Source organism: Myotis daubentonii, chromosome 17, assembly GCF_963259705.1.
Source record: "Myotis daubentonii chromosome 17, mMyoDau2.1, whole genome shotgun sequence".
NCBI lineage: Eukaryota > Metazoa > Chordata > Mammalia > Chiroptera > Vespertilionidae > Myotis > Myotis daubentonii.
In genome coordinates this window covers 31,123,471-31,145,026 of record NC_081856.1, presented here as the reverse complement: position 1 = coordinate 31,145,026, position 21,556 = coordinate 31,123,471, and the positions used below count along the sequence as shown (strand labels likewise).

The 21,556-nt window shown below is 37.0% G+C and overlaps 1 protein-coding gene across 1 annotated transcript; it reads left to right on the top strand.

The window, feature by feature from the left end:
* Positions 1-1,029: 1,029 nt before the first annotated feature.
* On the top strand, positions 1,030-17,509 carry MED30 (mediator complex subunit 30). Its single transcript, XM_059671862.1, has 4 exons — positions 1,030-1,366; positions 8,235-8,393; positions 10,551-10,655; positions 17,190-17,509. The coding sequence occupies exons 1-4, from the start codon at positions 1,190-1,192 to the stop codon at positions 17,283-17,285; spliced, it is 537 nt and encodes a 178-aa protein (XP_059527845.1). The 5' UTR covers positions 1,030-1,189; the 3' UTR covers positions 17,286-17,509.
* Positions 17,510-21,556: the final 4,047 nt, after the last annotated feature.

The following is a 21,556-nucleotide window of genomic DNA, read 5'->3' as shown; positions in this document are numbered from 1 at the left end:
ATGAGAGCAGAGCTTTTGCCTGACTTGTTCATTATTCTATCTCCATTTCTAGCAGGGAGCACATAGTGCTCAGGGAATATTTGCCACATGGTAACTGCTCACTAAGGAGCTGTAAAAGCACTTTTTAAAATTTCTATAATGGTTCCTATGTCATTTTTAGTTACCATTTCCTATAAAGTCTTACTAATGAAGTGTTCAAAAACGTTTTAAAATGCAATAATTTTGTGTTTATCACCCTTTTCCACATTCTTGAAAATTTTTTTGTTCTTTTTGAAAATGGGCAGTAAGAGGTAGGTGGGAGAAAGCTTGTCTTAAGTTTATGTCACTCAACGTGTATTAAGTGAGCACCTTCTATGTGCCAATCACTAAGTTTGAAGAATACAGTAAGTAAATAAAATAGGCACAGTATCTGTTTTATGGAGTTTGCATGCTAGTGCGTGTATAAGAAAATGAGAGGAAGTCAGAAAGTAACAAACCGAACAGTCTATAGCACATAGTAATAACAGCCAAATTGAGGAAGGGGAGTGAGTGTTAATTTTACACTTAGGGTGAGAAGAAAAGCTTCTCAAATAAACAGGCATTTGAGTCGGGATCAATAGCAATTCGGGCGTCTGTATCAGGTCCCAGGGAAGCATGCAAGATCTGGAATTTCGTTTTCAAATTCAAATCGCAGGTTACCAGTTGCAAGAGTCTGCGACTAAACAAGTCAAACTAGTCCCTCGGGGCCTTCCCCCTACTTGTGAAAGGAAAATAATACTACAAACCTCATAGGTTCCGTAAGAGAAAATGCTCCGCAAGGAAACTAACACAGAAGAGTCCTAACAGGACTTCTAAGGGCTGAGCACCTGGGAAACCAACCCTGGGAAAGCCTGCTAGCCTCCCGCCACTAGCACCACCCCCTCTGGCGGGAGTGCAGCTTGCGATTAGCTGATTGGCTACTCAACCCGTCCGTCCGGCCCGCCCAGGCATCCGGGCCAATCCCGGCCGGTGTTGCGCCAAGTGGGCGGTACCCATGACGTCTGATGACGCGTTACGTCAGCATTGACGGAAGTCACGGCCGCTGTTTTGAAATCCAGCCGCCGGAGTCTCACCAGCTCCTTCCCACGCCAAGGCCGCCGACATCCCGTCGCCAAGGGGACCCCCGGACGCTTCTCCTGCGGCCCCGCGGGCCTGAGGCCGCAGCCGCGCCATGTCCACTCCTCCGTTGGCTGCGTCGGGGATGGCGCCCGGGCCCTTCGCCGGGCCCCAGGCTCCGCAGGCCACGCGGGAGGTCAACACGGCCTCCCTGTGCCGGATCGGGCAGGAGACGGTCCAGGACATCGTGTACCGCACCATGGAGATCTTCCAGCTGCTGCGGAACATGCAGGTGGGCAGCTGGGCGGCGCCGCCCCCGGCGCGGGGAGGAGGCGGATGCGTCTGCGAGGTCGCGGGGCGCTGGGCTGGACGTTCCGTGGGGTCCCTGGGCGTCAGCGGGGCTGCCCTGGGCAAACCCCGAGGATCGGGTCGCCCCGTTTACATGCCGAAGTGTCCTCGGTGACTGTCCGACCCAGGAGTCTGCCGTGCGAAGGCGATGTTTCCAGAGCGGGTTTCTGGGCGATTGGAGCCCCGTGTTCTGGATTCGAGCCCCGTGTTCTGGATTCGAACAGGTTCCCTGGTTACCAGGCAAACTCGCTCCTTTAAGGGTTCGAGGCCGGCCTCACTCCGCTACCCTGTTTCGATTGCTTTAACCCTCATCTCATCTTCTTCCAGCAGAATCTTTTCTGAGGGTCTGAGGAGTTGAATTCAGATTCTGCTCATCATTTTTGTTCAACGGCTCTATTTTTGGTGTAAGAGGCACACAATAAAATGCATTTTTTGAAAGTGTTGGCGGACGTAAATGCGTCCTTGTGAAAGCATCACCCATGCCGCAAAAGGTCTCGCCGTGCGCCTTTGAAAGCTTTACTTCTGGCCTTCTGGCCGCGGGCAACCTCTCTGATTTGCTTTCTGTTACCCATCCATTTCTAGAATTCCGTGTCAATGGAATCATTTTTGTAGTAGTCACCTTTGGCGCCTTCCACTCATCGTGTGTCAATAGTTCGTTCCTTTTGATTGCTGAATAGTGTTCCGTCGTGTGAATGAACACACCACAGTTCGTGTGTATGTTCATCATCCAAAGTCTGTTGGCGGACTTTCGGGTTGTTTCCACGTTGGAGTCATTATAAAAATACTTCTATGAATGTTCGTTTCCAAATGTTCTGTGAACATGTGTTTCATTTCTCCTGAGTAGGCAGGTGCCCCGCAGTGGAATTTGCTGGATCATAAAATAAATGTTTAGCATGGTAAGAAACTTTTTCAAAGTTCTGCACAACTTTAATTCCCATCAGCAGTGTGTGAGGGTTCTAGTTACGCCTCATCCTCACCAGCACTTGTTATCGTGTGTCTTTTGCTTTGCAAATACTTTCTCGCAGTCTGTGACCCGTCTTTTCATTCTATTCACATTGCCTTTTGAAGAACAAACATTTTAAACTTTGATGGAATCCAACTTAATTTGTTCACAGATTTTGATTGGATGTTGTACCTAAGAGATTTTTGTCTAATTGACAAAGATTTTCTTCTATGTTTTCTTCTGCGAGTTTTATAGTTTTAGGTTTTACATTTAGGTCTATGATCCATATTGAGTTAATTTTTTAATATAATGATAGGTGTAGATCCAAGTGCACTTTTTTTTTTGCATTTGGATAGCCAAGGATTCCAACCTCATTTTCTAGCCTATTTTTTTAATTGAATTTATTGGGGTGACATTAATAAAACGATATGGATTTCAGGTGTACAATTCTATAATACATCATCTGTATATTGTATAATGTGTTCACCAACCCAGGTCAAGTCTCCTTCCATCACCATTTATCCCCCTTTTACCTCTTCTACCAGCCCCATCCCCCCTTTCCCTCTGGTAATCACCATACTTGCTAACCCATTTTTAATGCTTGCTCATCTTACTATTATGTGATGTGGATATCATTCTGGTTTTATGGGTGAGGATTCTGTGACTCAGAGAGGTAAGGTAACTTGCCCAAAGTTGGTCAATGACAAAGTAAATTTGAAATCAGGTCGTCAGACTCTTATAATTCTTATTCCTACAGGTGCACTAAAGAGTGGCTTATTGCCTTTTTTAAGTTCTTGAGGGTTTTTTTTCTCCTCATTTAAAAGGAATAGAATTGTTTAGAAATCTTTGAAGACCATGTCAATAAGCCAGGGTGAAACAATACAAAGGCAATCTAAGACAAGATAAGAAATCTTTGGTAATTACTTAAAATTAATATATTAATACCTAAAATGACTTAAGTATGTATTAAATGATCTCTCAGAATTTAGCAAATACAGTTGACCCTTGAATAATGCAGAGTTAATGGGTGCCAACTACCCATGCAATCGAAAATCTCCATATAACTTTAAAAAATATATACAGCACTTTATTTTTGATGGTCACATTTTATACCATGTTGTTATATACACAGAAAAGTGCATAATAGACCAAATTCTGGACTAAATATTCTTCAGATAAAATCCATTTTATATCAGTGTACACCCCATATAACATTTAAGTCAGCCCTCCATATTTGTGGATTCCCAACCATGAATCGAAAATGCACTTATTTTTAGCATGCTGTATGCAAAGCACTGAATTAGGACTGGAAAACTAATAGCTAAAATTTATCAAGTACTTTGTCAGGTACACTGTTATAAGAGCAATTCTAAGGAGTATTTTTATCTGTATTTCACAGTTAAGGAAACAGAGGCTTAAAGAGAGAAGAATTTACCCAACATCACACATGACTAGTAGCTTTTCCTGTTAACCTCTTTATAGTTCTAACTTGCTGTCAAACAATTATTAGCATTAAAAGAGATATAATACATATCTGTGATCCACACAGAAAAAAAACTAAACACTTTCAAAAAATTATGACTAACTAGATTACATGTGGTTTTTGATAACCCTCAAAAACCAATTTGTAAGAGCCTGATAGTTAACTGCTCTGTGGCCCTGTAAGTGTGAGTTCTGTGGTTTAACTCATCTAAGCCCCTTTGGAGCACATTACAATTCGCTGTAAAAGAAACAACAGGGTGCCCCTTCATTTCCAGGAAGCTAGAAGTAGTAGTGGTACAGACAGGACCACATATAACTTATTTATTGATACATTTTTTAGAGTATTCACATTTTAAAAATGATCTTCTACATTGCTAATCAAGAAGGACAAAGTGGCATAAATACAGACTGCTGAGATTATTTCTAAGTGTTCTAGAGAAATGGTTCTTTATTATGTGTCCTTCGGCTTTTTGAGAATGGGATGAAAAGTATGGACTCTCTTCTAAGAAAAATACACATATATACATTTTGAATAAAATTTCAGGCGGGTTAAGAGATGTTTCCCCAAGGATCCCTTCTTGATCCCAGTTGAGAATCCTTCCGTAAGGAAGTATTGCTTTGGTCCTGTTTATTATCCTTTACCTCTTTAAAACAACTTCTTTGAATATGTAATACATTCAAAATTCAGAAGTAAAAAAGGACATTACAGTGAACATTCTGCCTTCCTCCCCTCTCTGCTAGCTACCTACCCCTTTCTCTGCAGGCAATGATTGTTAATGATTTTTATTACTATTCTTGCATATCCTTCCCGATATTCTGTGCTTGTTTAAGCAAATGTATATTCTTTTATTTTCATCACACACTTTGCACCTTGCTTTTTTTGATTTGGTATATTTTGGGGTTTATTCATATTCATACAGGAAATAACTCCTTTTCTTTTTAAAGAGTACAGTAATTCACTGCATGGGAATACTGTAATTTATTTAACCAGTTCTCCAGTGAAGGGCATTTAAGTAGCTTTTCATCTCTGACTGTTAGGCTGCAGTGAATAACCTTCTGCATAAATGCACAAGTGTACCTGTAGGATAAATTCTTAGAAATGGCTATGTGCTTCTATAATTAAATATATTTTGAACAATTGCCCTCCATGGGGTTGTACCAGTTTATGCTGCCATATCCAAGATCAATAACTGGGCTCTAACAGAGTGAGTTATATTTTTGGATCTTTGATCACTGGATGGGTAAAAATCTGTTTTTTCCTATTTGGAATGAATTTGATCATCTCTCTTCATAGAACATTTGCTTCAATTTTTATATTTAAAACTTTGACCCAGATGGAATTTAGCCTAGAATAAAGTGTGAGGCATAGCCCTGGCCTTAACTCTTTCCAAAAGGTTGGTTGAATAATTTATTTCCTTCCTCATTGATTTCAGATGCTACTTTATACAAATAAGTCTATTTCTGGATGTCCTATTCTGTTCTATTCACTTAGCTGCCTGTCTCTTGTGCAATGCCAAGCTTCTGTTTATTGAGGCTCTATAATGTGTTTATACTTATTTTTCAGAATTGCCCTGGCTCTTCTTGCTTATTTTTCCACATGTACTTTACAGTCTGCTTGTTTAGTTCTGAGAACCTGTTCACGTTTTTAATAGGCTCATTTAACCTGGAGACATCACTATTATGTTGAGTCTTAATAACCAAGAACATGGAATATCCTTTGTGTCCCTATGAAGTATTCTAAGTTTTCATTTTTATCTAGGAATTTAAAAAATTTATTGTCTTTATTGTTGCTATTGTAAATAGGGTCTTTTTACTTTCTCATTTTCTTTTGTTTTTATATATGAAAAGCAAACTATTGTTTTCTATACTTTAACTTTGTACCCACTTCCTTCTTGAATTCTTTTATTGATAGTAGCACTTTCTCATATCATTTGTAGTGATGACTATACCACATTCTTTTTAATGTTTTAACTTTTTTTTTTTTCTTTTTTCCCTCTCTAATTGCATTGGCCAGTTCCTCCAGAATAGTGTTCACTAGTAATATTAGTGGTCTTAGTAGACATCCTGTTCTGTTTCTGACTTCATTGAGAATGCTTTTAATGTTTCCATATTAATCATGGTGCTGTGCTCACTTTTTAACTGGGATAAATGTATTTTATCACACTGGGGAATGTTTAGTACGACTTTTATATTTATTTTAAGAATGGATATTGAATTTAATTGAATGCCTTTTTGGTATCTGGGGTATAATCATATATTTATGGGCCTTCATTAGCATTCATGAGGGAGATGATTATTGATGAGCTTTCCAGCTAAATATGTACACTACAGTGTATAACAAGGGCTCTTAGGCACTATAATAACTTATACTCTGCAGTATCAGAACGTCTCTAACCCAGTTTCTAGGACAGCGCCTGACACATGTAGAATGTGCAGTAATTTTTTTTGACTGAATTAATTATTCCTTTCTTTGAGAAGCTGATGTTGTATATGAAAACTGATACCCAAACTTACTAAGTAGCTGAATTTAAGGAGGGTGATTATTTGCATTTCAAAATGATTTTGTTTTCCTTTGTGAAAAAATCTATTGGGAGTTCTTTTTACATGACCCACACTTCTAAGTGAATTTTAAGTATAGATTTATTGGGAAAATAACATTAAAGTAAAATAAGTTAGACTGTACTTTAAAACCTTCTGTTTGTCAGTACTGTACTAAATACAGTGATACAAAAGTGAATAAGTTCCAGTCTTCACTAAGTAGAAAATATGGGCAAAGTAGTAAGCCTCGTCAATGCTACAGGAAAGGTACTTGGTGCTTCTGTATGTAAGATACGATCATTATACTCCTCACTAGCACCCAAACTGGAAAGCGGGGATCCTTTGAAACATTTCTTTGATTGTTAGTGTTTGTGAAAGTTCATAAATTGGAAAGCTTAAGAGGGAAAGTCCTCCATTGTACTGGGTGGTGAACTTTTAATGCCTTTCTCCTTTAAACTATTTTTACTAATTCATCCTTTGGTATTTTTTATCATATTTCTTTGAGACACTGTCCTCAGAAAGTTTCAATGCTTAAGAATTTCTGAAAATCCTAACAATATCTCATTCAAATAATTTCAGAAGATCCATCTCTTTATCTTATAAACCATAACATTATAGAAAATTTGAAAGTAAAAAAAGAATAAAATAAATTATACAAGACTATCTCCTTAATATATCTTTCATCAGCTATGTAAGCCTTTCCAGTCTTTTTTTCATGTTTATGGTTTTACCTTACTTGTAACAATAGTGTGTCCTATTTTCTTTTTTCTCCAAACATTGTATCAGGAACTTTTTTGTTTTTCATTTTTATTTCATCTATTTAAAGAAAAAGAAAAATGAACTGAGGTTTAGAAGAACTGGACTGATCTAGCTATTAGACAGTAAGTAGTTAGTTTTATCATTTTAACCCCCAAGATAAGTATAAGGGCAAGTGCTTATAATGAAAGTACCTTGTATATTAGAAAATAGGATGTAAATGTTTTTAATGCTTATGTTAGGATGACTTCACAGATAAGACTGTGGGAATAAAATGTAAAGTTGTACAGAGAAAGGAAGATTTTGTTCATGAGTTTCAGGAAGGCACAAAAGGCACGTATTTAGTTATTAGTTCTAAATAAATAATGATTGATTTTCATTTTTCTGTGATTTTATCATTTCATTACATACATACATTTGGCTTCTTTTGATAAAATTACTGAATTAAAAACACATAAGCATCAGGACAGTTGATGATCAGAGCAGTTACTTATAATAATTTATTAATGATGTTCAAGTTCAGATCAATGTGCATTATATCTCCTGCTATATGTTATTTTTAGAGAAAACTTTTGGTGACAACTTTATATTTCATTGTGTGCCTTGAGTATCTTAATTATCAGAGTTAAGGTACCTTGAGATTATTTTTGCAACAGGAGCAGCATATTACTACTTTTATTCTGTTAAAAAGTCCTGTCTTCATTTATTTCTTTTCTTCTTTTTTTAAAATTTTATTTTACTTTTCACTTCTTAGTTGAGTCCAGCTACTTGCTGCCTTTATGTAATAGTAGATAATATTAAAATTGTACGTTTTTAAAGTAATACTTTAAAAATTAGAGGGGGAAAGTATTTCACCTGGTCAGAGGGGCTTATCACAAAGTTTTTTTCTGGGTGTGTTTTACAGCACAAACAGTATGCCAAGGAGCTGAGAAATGAGCACGGATACTCTTAAATTCTTAAACTTGCACTTGATTAACTGAGGAACTGTTTGCTTTTATGCAGTACGTAAGATTATTTGTTTGCTCTCTTTTACTTATAGAAAGTCTTGATTTTCATTACTCTTTATTTTTGTTGTTTTGTTTTGCCTGATAAGCTCCCAAATGGTGTTACATACCATACTGGAACATACCAAGATCGGCTAGCAAAGCTCCAGGACCACCTTCGCCAGCTTTCTATTCTCTTCCGGAAGCTGAGACTGGTCTATGACAAATGCAATGAAAACTGCGGAGGGATGGATCCCATTCCAGTAGAGGCAAGTTCCAGTGGTAAAGGGAGGGTGAATGTAAGACAAGATGGTCTCAGGTGTTGTCACTGTCGCCCTTCTCGCTTTCTCCTATTTCTGCAATATCTCCCGATTTTGAATTATATCAGGTTTACTTTTGACTAGAGAAGATGAAAATATGATATACATATATGGATAGAATTAATACCATATTTTCATGTTAATAATTTTTTGTACACTAATATATAGGCTTATTAGTGAATTTTGTTTGTTAGAATGTGAGGGTTGTCTGGCAATTTTTATTGTTGTCAGTGTCTCCTATTAATTAAATCACTGCATGGTGGTTTTGGGGTTTTCTTTAGTAGGAGTTGAAATAGTATTATCAAATACTTTTTAAATAGTTTTCATGTGAGTTCTTTATGGATAAAAGTTACGTTTTCATCATTAATAATTTAAATTAGCTTAGTGAATCACTTGTTTTAAAATGTATTTTGGCCCTGACCGGTTTGGCTCAGTGGATAGAGCATCGACCTGCGGACTGAGGGGTCTGGGGTTCGATTCCAGTCGGGGGCATGTGCCTTGGTTGCGGGCACATCCCCAGTGGGGGGTGTACAGGAGGCAGCTGATTGGTGTTTCTCTCTCATTGATGTTTCTAACTCTCTATCCCTCTCCCTTCCTCTCTGTGGAGGGCCAGTGAAATATATTTTTAAAAAAATGTATTCTGTAAATTTAACTTTGGATCCTAAATATAGTTTAGTTAATTAGGTATATACATAGCCCTTTCCTGTTGACAAGTTATATCTCTGCCCTCAAAGGGTAGCTAGCTGGGAAGAGTTGGATGTTCTCTCATTACATATAAAGAGCAGTTTCATGTGATCAGTGCTCCTTTTTTGAGTGATCAGCAGGAAGGGATGGACAGAGAAAGAGTAAACGCAAAACAGCCTGAAAAGAAGTGATCAAAGGTGTTGTCGAAAGATCAGAAATATGGTTGACAAATTGTCAGAGGCTGCAGAGAAGTCAAGGAAAATAAGGACTGAAAACTGTCCAGTAGATTTTGCTAGAGAATTGTCAGTATATCTGAGCAGCGCTTCAGTGAAATGGTAGCAACAAGAAGTCAGATCAAGGTGGGTTGAAGATTGAACAGGAAATAAGGAACTGGAGCCAACAAGTGGCTATGCATCTTTCAAGAAGCTGAGATAGAAATCAAGAGAGGAATGCAGTAGATGGAAAGAAGGATAGAGTCAAAGGTTTTTGGCATTTTTCCTCCACATGGGAGAGATCAGAACATGTTTAGATGATAAAGGAAGAAACCGTAGGGAAAGGTTGGGAAGCGGATAAGTAATAAAGGCAGAAGGAAAAGCACAGGAATGAAACTAACCATATTCAGGAGAAAGGACAAGTGTGGATTGGGAGAGAGGAAAGGAGGAAAGTGGTGTGGGTGTGGGTAAGTCTTTATTGTCTCTGTGAAGGAATTTGAAGACGTTTAGCCAGATGACTCCTGGTCGTACCACCTATTTACCTGGGTTGGTAATAATATAAGACAGTTGAGACTATATGATTCCTGAAGTCTATCACGTCTATGAGGAGTTTCATCAAATAAACTTCATCACAAACCATACATATTCAATTATAATTCTGCTAGAAGTTTCATTGCTATATACATTTTTTTCTCCTACAAAATTAAAAACAAACAACTTTCTCTTAATCAAAGAAGTTACATCTAGGAATTTGCATAGTTACTTACGTTCTAAATAGCAAGTAAATGAGATTTATATCATGCACATCCCTAAAGTTCTTTCTAGTATGAATGAAAGAAAGCCTATCTCAATGGTCCATGAATTTCTTAGGTGTGGGAATCACAACTTATGTGTCACAATTTTTGCAGTGTGTCACCCAGTGGCTGGCAACTAAATATTTGCTGGTTGAATGAGTAGGGTATTACTTAACTATATGTAACAACTAGTGTTATAACAGCTATTTCTCAAAAGAAACCCAAAAAACTAATGTACAGAGTGCATTGAGATGATAAACTTACCACACTGTTATTTTAGACTATCATCTAAGTTAAAATTTCTTTTTATATTATTAAAAGTATAAAAATTGACCTTAATCTGACTCATTTCTATACCAGTGTAATTGGAAATTTTATGTCATATTTTTTACTTTTAATTTGTTTATAACTTCCAGCAACTAATTCCATATGTGGAAGAAGATGGCTCAAAGAATGACGATCGGGCTGGCCCACCTCGTTTTGCTAGTGAAGAGAGGCGAGAAATTGCTGAAGTAAATAAAGTGAGTGATTAGTCTGTATATTTGATATTTCAGAATTATTGATAACAATTACAGGGGAGTCTAATGTGACTGGAAAACATAATTTGAATTATAGAATTACATGAAATGTTTGTGTGGTGAATTTAACTCACTCGGAGTACAACCAAGAACTAAAAGGTAAGTAGAAATCTCAGCTGAAGAGTCAGAAGAGAGACTGCAAAATTGGTGCCATAAAGCTTTTGGAAGATCTTCATAGGCACTCAGTCACAGCCCATTTACTCTTTGTAGGCAGAACTCTAGCTTTCTAGTATACAGCATATTTGGAGTGACAAAAGATAAAAATTTATAAATAGGAAATGTGAATGTCTCAACACCTGAATAATAAATCAAGAGAGTCGCCCAGCCGGCATGGCTCAGTGGTTGAGCATCAGCCTATGAACCAGGAGACCACGGTTCAATCCCCAGTCAGGGCACATGCCCAGGTGGAGGGTTCAATCCCCAGTGTGGGGCATGTAAGAGGCAGCCAATCAATGATTCTCTCTCATCATTGGTGTTTCTATCTCTCCCTCTTCTTTCCTCTCTGAATTCAATAAAAATATATTTTAAAAAAAAGAAATCAAGAGAATTATCACAGCATTACCTTACCCAACTCCCCCACCCCCACTCAACAAAAAAAGATCCAACCTTGAACGTATTTATTGCTGATATTTTCAAAAGTTCAGAAGATGATCAGATAGTTTACATGAGAAATGGAGAAACAGGGAAAGTTATTAGGTCTTTCTTGTAGGAACATGGCCCAAGCTTACTTACCAAAACCTAACCAATAACACAATAAATAAAACTACCAGTTTTACACTTTCATGTACAAATCCTCCATCCTGCTCCTGAAAGTTTAATTCCAGTTAATAGAATTCAACAGGGCATTGATAATTAATATACCACAAAGAGGATTTTCTGAGTATAATCAGTAGATTAAATTGGAAAATTTTTTCTCAAACGTAAAAGACATTTGATAAAATTCAAATATTGCTGATTTAAAGACTTAAAACTATTAACAAGATAGTATCTATTTTTCTTTTTAGTCTTTATTTCTGAGGAATAACCAACATTCTTTTCACACTTTTTCAAGCATAAAATGTCTCACACAACTATATTTAATATTATTTTAGAAGTTATAGACAGAACAAAAAGAAACAAACTTGAGGAAGCAGGAATTATAAAATGTACAAGCTTATTAAGTTTATTAAATTTGTACATATATTATAGCTCAAGCTTGTTAAGTGTAAAGAAATTCAGTTGATAACTACAGTCAATAAGTTCAATAAAAAGGCTTAATATAAGATCATACGATTCTCTTATAATGATTAAGCCAATTAGATTTTAAGATCTTATTCACAATTGCAACAACACATATTAAGTACTTAGGATTTATCTCAATGATATATGTGACTAAAATTATTAAGATTTATGAAAGAAATTTTGACTAATTAAAAGAACATATAAAGTTCTTATGTGGCCAATAAATACTCTAAAAATGCAAATCTTGATTATTTCATAGTTATAATATAGTAACAATCCAAATCCAAATAGGCATTCTCTTAAAAGTACATAAAAATAAGACTTTAGTGCAATACCAATCAAAAAACAAATCCAAATAAAAATCCAGATGGGGCCGAAGCCGGTTTGGCTCAGTGGATAGAGCGTCGGCCTGCGGACTGAGAGGTCCCAGGTTCGATTCTGGTCAAGGGCGTGTACCTGGGTTGCGGGCATATCCCCAGTGGGAGATGTGCAGGAGGCAGCTGATCGATGTTTCTCTCTCATCGATGTTTCTAACTCTCTATCTCTCTCCCTTCCTCTCTGTAAAAAATCAATAAAATATATTTAAAAAAAAAAAATCCAGATGGGAATTTTTCCTTCAGAGTATACTATTAAAGAAAATACTGATAAGAGTAATAAATCAGCATTCTTTGTATTAAAAATTAAAACAAGATGAAGCATAGTATAAAAATGATAAGTGAAATATCGACAAAGAACAGACAGATTAGTTAAATCATACCTACAAAAGTAGTCTTTCTGTTGTAGATGAGAATTTAATATGACAGAAGAGGGATTATATGGAAAATTAGTCTTGAAAAATAGAAACTTTGGGGGGGATTAATTTAGCTTTTATATTACACCATATGTCAAAGTGAATTTCAGAGTTAAAAATAAGACCTGTAAAACAAAAACTGGAAAATTAAAAGAAAAATGTGTATCAAAACTAAGGAGAAAGGAAAAAGATGCATAGATTTTATAAAATAAAACTTTTTTTTAAAGGGGTAAGTAAAAATTTAGACTGTTTTCAGCAGGTTTGACAGTAATGAATGAGCATAAAAAACTAAAGAACAGAATTGGTAGGAGATGAGGAGGGGATTGGGAAATTAATTTAGATCATGAAGTATAAATTGTGTTTGGTAGTCCAGAGATGAGGCATTCATTTAAGAAATTTTATGTTTCTACTGATAATCTATGTATTAATTCACAATAGATGTTTTGTTTATTTTTCTTCTCTGCAAAAAGGATTTTTTTTTAATAAAATGCATTGACATATATATAAGTAAAATACCTTTGTAATGTTAACTATAATTTCAGAGTACCACATGTGACATATAGTTCGTTCTCTAGCATAAAAGATTTTATAATATTAAAAATAAACATGTAAATTCAGAAAGATATAATTTTTTCTAAATGTTTCATTTCTCTTTTCATTTAATTTCTCTTTTTATCTGATTTGATGGCTTAGAAATAACTTAATTCTTGACTATTTTTTAAAAGAACTTTCATATAATCTAAATATGACAATACTTTGTATAATAAAAAATATCTTACTACCAAGAACTATTAAAAACAGTAAATATAGTTAAGTTGCAGGACATAAAATCAATATACAAAAATCTTGCATTTCTGTATACATTTATAATAGCAACAAAAAAGAATAAAATACTTAGGAATAAACTTAAGGAGGTTAAGGACTATATACACTGAAAACTATAAAACATTGTTGAAAGAAATTGAAGAAGACACAAAGAAATGGGAAAATATTCTGTGTTCATGGATTGGAAGAATTGTTAAATGTCCGTATTACCTAAAGCAATCTACATATTTAACGCAAACCCTATACATATCCCAATGGCATTTTTCACAGAAATAGAACCAAAAAGTCCTCAAATTTGTATGGAATCACAAAAAAACCCAGATTGCCAAAGCAATGCTAAGAAAAAAGAGGTATTGCACTCTGTGACTTCAAACTATACTACAAAGCAAAGCAAAACAGTATGGTTTTAGCAGAAAAATAGACACACAGACCAGTGGAACAGAACTGAGAGCCTAGCAATAAGCCCACATTTATTTGGACAACTAATTTTTGACAAAGGAGCCAAGAATACATAATGGAAAAAGGAATGTCTCTTCAATAAATGGTGTTGGGAAATAATATTGGACAGCCACATGCAAAAAAATGAAAGTAGTACACTGTATACAAAAATTAACTCAAAATGGATTTAAAAAAAACTTGAATATATTCAAGACCTGAAACAATAAAATAAACAGAAGAAAACCTAGACACCAAATTTATGGGTCTTAGTCTTGGGAATTTTTGTGAACTTGACCCCAAAGGCAAGGGAAGTAAATAAGCCACATAAAGTAAGTAGCTTTATAAATCCCTCAGTTGACCCTCATTCAGTCATTTTCAAAATATTACTGTATCATTATGAACTTGAAATTGTATAGAACAACACTGAATGGGGTGTGTTTACTATTTAATCTACATGATATGCCTGGTTTCTGACTACCTGTGTGACTATGACTACCATAATGCCATGAAGCTTTGGAGCACAAAGTATTTGATGTAAATCATCAGAAGATAGTATGCCTTAGTTTCAGTCATCAAATTTTTGGCTCATATAAATACTTTTCATTTTCTTTCATATTCTGGAATCCATAAGCCCTAATACCCAAACAAGAGGTCAAAACTGTATGTTTTGACTATCAGAATGGGTTCAATTTTGCTTAAAACTATTCTGTTGATGGTAAAATGAAATTGAAAGATAATGCAGGTAGTTTTTTCAGAGTTGACATATAACTCCATGTATTTAGAAATTAAAACATTTTTGACCAATTGTCACAGCCTTTGTATGAATATTGAATTACATGGCATGACAGCATATACTTACACATTCACCTGTTAATGTAGCAAATTAGGCAAAGTTGATGGATTTTGTTAATAGCAGCTGTCAATCTCTGTTAATATCAATCAGGGGCAAGATTGTATATATTAAATTCTGTATCACATCATGAAAATTGATTTACAATTTAACCACTAATAAGCAGAACTGTCAGCTTTGCTGTTGATAGTTTTAGACGTGTTTTGGCTCTAGGTAGTTTACATGTATGCTAATTTTTATAATTTATAACTTTGTGGCATCTTTGAGAAAAACTATCCAGTGCCTTATAATGCAGGTGGAGCAAAAGTAGTTTATAGTTGTAAGCATGTGAAACACAGAGTTTATTCTTATGTTATTTAATTATTTTTCATATGAACAACTATAAACCTACTTTTGTCACCCTATCTATCATACTTAAAATTTTTTTTACTATTTTTTTTTCATTTACCCCCCTATACTCTCTTTCACCTCCCCCTGCAATCAGCACACTGTTGGCCGTGTAATTTTTTTTACTATTGCCTATAGTTGAACATTACCATGAAAATATACTATAATTTTTAGTTTTCTTACACTATTTTTTAAGAATTAATGAGGCTAATTTTTTAAAAACAAGTATACAGAATTTATATTTCTAAACTAGAGGCCCAGGGTCCCTAGCGGCTGCTGACTGCCATCTAGGACCTCCCTTCTCCAGCTGCCTGCTGCCATCACTGGCTGCAGCTCCCTTCCTCTGGTGGCTGTCTGCCGCTGGCCGGGGCCTCCCTTCCGAAGGTTGGCCAGCCAGCCTCACTCTGGTCAAACTCCCGATTGAGGGGACAATTTGAAAATTAGGCTTTTATTATATAGGGTAACTCGCTTCACACAGCCCTTCATTGCTGGTACATATGTCAGTTTCTTGGTCTCTGGGGTGAAAAAGACTTCCTAGCCTTGGTGTTGGTCATCCAGTCATTTGTGATCTCACCCAGCTATCCAGGTCTGTTTGGTTAGATGAAACACACCGTTGCCTAAATAACTACCACAAACTTATGACAACAGAACTTAGAAAGTGGGCCATCTGAAAACTGAACAAGGAGACTAACTAGAATACTGACAGTCTTTTTCCAAAACTGTTGGCGTAAGCTTTATGGTGCTGTCTACTATACACCATGCCCTGTGTATTGCATGGTCATAAGTTGTATCTGACTGTTTTGTGATAATTTCTCTTTTCAAATATGAATTGAATTAATATTAAACATTAAAATCTCTGTAAATTGCTTTTCTGTTTCCAATAAGAATTTCTTGGTCCCCCCTTTTTAGTTACTTTCTCCCTGTTACTTTAACTCTAGATTAGAATTAAATGAGCAGTTTACGTAATCTTGGTTTGCTCTTTAATGATATAAAAATTAATGATTTTAGGCCTCTTTATACTGAACATGTACTACTTTATGTGGAGGTATTTTAATATAGTTTCTTTAAAATTATTTAAGTAAATATATTATTTCCAAATGTAATGTTCCCAAAAGATTATTGAAAAGTAATGCTTCTTATTATAATAACTAGTAAACACTCACCAGAAGTTCTCTATTTTTATCTTGTTTTACCCAAGCAGACATTTGCCTTATAGGATTTATAAAAAGAAGTTTATAAACTGTAGTCTGGTAGAAACCCACACACAGAAAAACAGAGACACGTGCCTTGTGCATGTAGGGCAGCCAGCAAATCCCCGATGTAGGGATTACATTGGGGACTGTGCCATTTGGTCCTGAGTTTTCAGAAGTAGAAGTAGATTGCTTCACGTTTGGGCAAACAGTGACTTCCACCACGTTTTTGAAAGACCCGTCCCATCAGGCATTGTACTTGTATTATAGTTTACTTCCTGCATTGACATTTCAAATACTTTACGTGAATCAGATCATTGAATCCTCATATCAACTCTTCCGAAGTGGGTTCAGTTATTATCCCCATCTTTCTGATGTGGAAACTGAGGCAGAGAGAGGTTCAGTAATTTGGCCACTGTCATATGTTTAGTGCAGGAGCCAAGTAGAAGCCCACAGATTCTGGCTCTTGACCATTATGTTACACTTCCTCTTGGCAAACCTATATACTTAGGTTTTTGAACAATTAAATATTTAGTCTATTTTCTTTGAAGGTGGAAGTAGATGAATAAAGGAAGGTGGAGGCTGGAGCCAGGCCTCCATGGACTAAGTTAGAACACAGTATGCTTTTCAGTGAATATTTGTGGACAGAAGAGGGCTGAGGTCTTCTGCTTGAAGGAAATACTTAGCTTAATTGTCTGGAGTCCAAACTTATGACATTTAGTCTTTTAACTTCATGGTCTACATTTCATTTTTGATAAATTCTTTTGTTTCTCCAGAAACTCAAACAGAAGAATCAACAGCTGAAGCAAATTATGGATCAATTACGAAATCTCATCTGGGATATAAATGCCATGTTGGCAATGAGGAACTAAACTGATATTTACATTTTCTGCTTTACACATTATACCATTTTTTTCCCCTCAAGTATTTTTTCCCTTTGAAGAAGATTATTTATCTGTTTGTATTCCAGTCACTAAAGTTCTATTTTTACATTGTGGTATTACATTAAAATATTCATTGGCAGTCTTTTGTTTAAGCTATTGATTTTGTGAAAGATTATAATAATAAACTTTGACAGGGTTTGTGTTTTGGTTAATCTTTGTGAAGTGAATAACTGTGTTTTAAAAGCAAAGTAATTAAGTTTTGTAGAAAGATTTTTAAATTTGATCAGTGGTTGTTTTGGTCATTTCATTATGCTTTTAGGAGAAAAAAGTTTAAACATTTTTGCAGATGAAAATATCAATCTGGTACAAATTAATTAAAGTTAAATATGTAATTTACCATTTCAAATCAATTTTTTAAAATTCCCTTTGAGTCCTAAACAAGTTAAAATGAGGAAAACAGTTAATTCGTATATTGCTGTAAATAGATGAAAATTCCCTTTACCATGTTTTTCCAGGGTTTGGTCTTAATTGGAATGATGTGTCTCCATTTGGGGATGGCGCAAACTGAAACCACGACTGTGTGCTTGTTACCTGCGTTAGGCCAAGGAGCAGGTCCCTCTCTGAGTTCTCAGGTGCACCCTAATATCGACTGCATTTTGGAAACAGTACATTTTTAAGAGTTTCAAATGAGATCAATAGCTCTATATGACAGGTGCCTTTGTAGACTAGTAATTGGTCAACAGTAAGTTATTTATAGGTCTGCCTACAGGCTGGTCGCTCAGATTATAAATATCCTCAAGTAAGAGAATCAGATCTTCCCAGGAAGGACTTTTCCAGCCTGATCCAGAAGCCTCTATCTCCAGCCCTGGGTTCCGACTCCAGGAAATACTGTTATTTTGACTTCCCTTGTGTATGGATCAAGTTTCTCTGGAAGGTTACACAGGAAATGGCTCCCTCCGGGGAAGGGACCCAGGTGGTTGTATACCCTTGGTACCTTTGGAATTCTACTGTATGTGAAAATATTGCGTATTCAAAAAATAGGTAAAATTTCATTTTAACCTGTGCAGATTCCCATCTGTAACGGTAGCAGAATCACAAGAAGAGAAGCCAAACCATGTGGGCATCGTTTTACCCTCTAACTGTACATTCGTCAAAGCAAGCTCTCCAAGTAAGGCATGTTAGTCGGCTGGGAGCTGATTGCCCAGGGTGGGAAGCACTCTAGTCACAGGGCAGAAGGTAAAAGTATATGAAGCTATGACAGCAGGAATTAGGACCAATAACCCAGTATACCCCTGTCGTCTGTAGTATTTAAGGATATTATAGTTTATTTAGCTATCACCAGTTGGACAACCAAGGTTTTATAGGTGTTAACTAATATGTTCTTTGTACAGTGGATCACTGGTTACTATTACAAATTGAGTGGGTTTTGACAACTTCTAAAGCAGTTATAAGAAATGTCTTAACCTATTTTTTAGTTGTTACAATTATCGCACTCAACTCCTGAGATCATTCAGTGTGGAAATTTCATCATTTGGGCCTTAGTTCAATAAAGAGTATCTCTACTGTGGAGCACTCATCAATGCAGCTGCACTCAGCTAACAGAGCTGTAGCCCCAAATTCTGGGAGGTGTGTTTTCAGCCCTCAGAACTGACGACGGTTTACCCAGTCACTCACAAGTCTGCTTGGGACCAGCTATGAACGCGTTGTGGGTTATTAAAAACACAAACCCCCCCACTAACTCAAAGTTTCAGTTTTTTCTTGAAGCAGAGCATGCCAGTAGATTGAAGAGAAAAGAAGTAATCAGTTGTGATGTGTGGCCTTGGGCAAGTTAATCTCCATTTTCTTGCCTGTAAAATGATAGGTGGAATTTATGGATTTGATGTTGTATGTTGGAATTCTAGTTACAAATGTTAGAAACCCATTCAAGATGGCTTAAGCCAAAAAGGGGGATTTATTAGTTCCTGGAGCAAGAAAGGAGGCTTGAGAAGAGCTCACAGAATCAAAAGCTGCAGGCACCACGGCTTCAGGAATTGGAACCCAGATGCAACGCCCCAGGTTTTCTATGCCCGCCCCGAATTTCTTATTTCCCTTTGCTCCATTCTCTCTCACTGCAAACAGGCTTCCTCCTTCCCCAGGCTTCCCTTCACCCCTTTTCTGCAGGTGCCCCAAAGGCTGGGTTATGCCCCCACTGTAAACTGAGAACTCAAATGGATCCTGATCAGCACAGCTTGAACCAAATAACCAAAACTTTGGAACAATTGTGTAAATGGGTACTATGGTTAGACTGTCCCAGTCCTACGTTATAAGCCCATCTCTGTGGCCAGGAAGTGGGTGTGGGAGTCATGGAAAAGCTCCTGACCAGGGAACACATGTTATTAGAAAGAAAGGGCACTAACCAGGAAAATTCTTAAGAAAAACAAACAATGGCAACCATACTCCACTGATGTTCTTGGTTACACACTGAGTGGCCAGATTATTATGACCACCCCATCAGTACTTCGTTGGGCCACCTTTTGCCTTCAATACTGCGGTGATTCTTCTTGGCATTGACTCCATGAGATGTTGAAAGGTGATGCGAGGAATCTGACACCATGCCTGATGAATAGCACTGCCCAGTTCTGTGAGATGTGATGGTTGTGGAATCAGCTGCCTGATGGCTCTTTTAACTTCATCCCACAAATGCTCAATTGGATTGAGATCTGGTGATTGTGGGGGCCACCTAAGCAAGGTGAAGTCTCCCTCATGTTCTTGAAACCACTCCTGCAAAATACAAGCACCGTGGCATGGCTCACTGTCTTGTTGGAAGAAGCCATCTCCATTGGGATACGCCATCAACATGATAGGATGAACTTGATCAGCAATGATACTTAGGTATGTTGTGCTATTCAGACGTTGTTGCACATGAATTAAAGGGCCCAAATCATTCCAGGAAAACATGTCCCAAACCATAACACTGCCCTCAACCAGCGTGAAGGGTTGTACTCATGCATGTGGGGTGCATGCTTTCATGCTGTTTCCTCCAAATTCTTACTCTGCCATCTTCATGATGCAACTGAAAACGTGATTCATCAGACCACATGACTTTTTTCCAATGCTCGACTGTCCAATCCTTGTGTTCCTGTGCAAATTGGAGGCATTTTATCTTGGTAACTGCAGACAGAAAAGGTGTTCGAACAGGCCTTTGGCTTTCATATCCCATATGATGCAGTGTACGGCTAATTTGCCTACAAACATCAGGTGGTCATAATAATCTGGCCACTCAGTGTATAATACTATGTCAGATATGAGGTATTCAAGTCTCAAAAACAAACAACAACAAGAAAAGATTACCAAGAAACAAATGCATCATTGACTATTATGAGAAAACTAGAGGCCCAGTGCACAAAAATTCATGTACTCGGGGGCATCCCTCAGGCCAGCCTGCGCCCTCTTGCAGTCCAGGACCCCTCAGGGGATGTCTACCTGCTGGCTTAGGCCCACTCCCTGGGGGATTGGGCCTAAGCTGGCAGACATCCCTCTGGCAGCCCAGGAGCCCTCGGGGAGTGGGCCTAAGCCATTGGTCAGACATCCTTAGCACTGCAGAAGAGGCAGGAGAGGCTCCCAGCACCGCCACTGCTCTGGCCAGCCATAAGCTGGCTTCTGGCATAACAGCACTTCCCCTGTGGAAGTGCATTGACCACCGGGGGCAGCTCCTGCATTGAGCATCTGCCCCCTAGTGGTGAGTGTGCATGATAGAGACTGGGTGTTCCACCATCAGGGTCAATTTGCATATTACCCTTTTATTATATAGGATATTCATTTTAATTTTTATGGATTTGTGAACCGTGTTGACATTTTTTCTTTGCAGCTATTTTGTTTGTTTTTCGCTATTTCCATTCATTGCAATGTGATCTTGTCAGGTCTTAGCACAGATAGGAAAGAGCTGGGAAAAAAATAAAATGAAAGCACCAGCATCCTGGTGATGACATTACCTTTAACATGATTTGGAAACTGAAGGCCCTGATCATTGAGACATTAGATCCCTTGGCACCATTACAAGCCAAGATGTGTTAACTTGACATTTTGATGTAGCTCCAGTTTAAGTAATTCATTTTCTTAAATTCCCAAAGAAATTTAGGCTAGATAGAGGAATCTTTCAACCTTAAAATAAAATGTGTACTTGTCCTAAAGCTCAAAGAGTTTGTTATCCTGGGTGTTCTTAAATTTGTCCAATAAACTAGTTGCCTTAAATTTTTTCTGTTCCTTTAAAACATGAATGG

Bases quoted from the DNA above. Each gene is read 5' to 3' on its own strand.
- MED30 (XM_059671862.1), top strand. From the start codon at position 1,190: ATGTCCACTCCTCCGTTGGCTGCGTCGGGGATGGCGCCCGGGCCCTTC. The intron at 1,367-8,234 runs GTGGGCAGCTGG...TTGCCTGATAAG, and splicing joins AGCTGCTGCGGAACATGCAG to CTCCCAAATGGTGTTACATA. The intron at 10,656-17,189 runs GTGAGTGATTAG...TTGTTTCTCCAG, and splicing joins AAATTGCTGAAGTAAATAAA to AAACTCAAACAGAAGAATCA.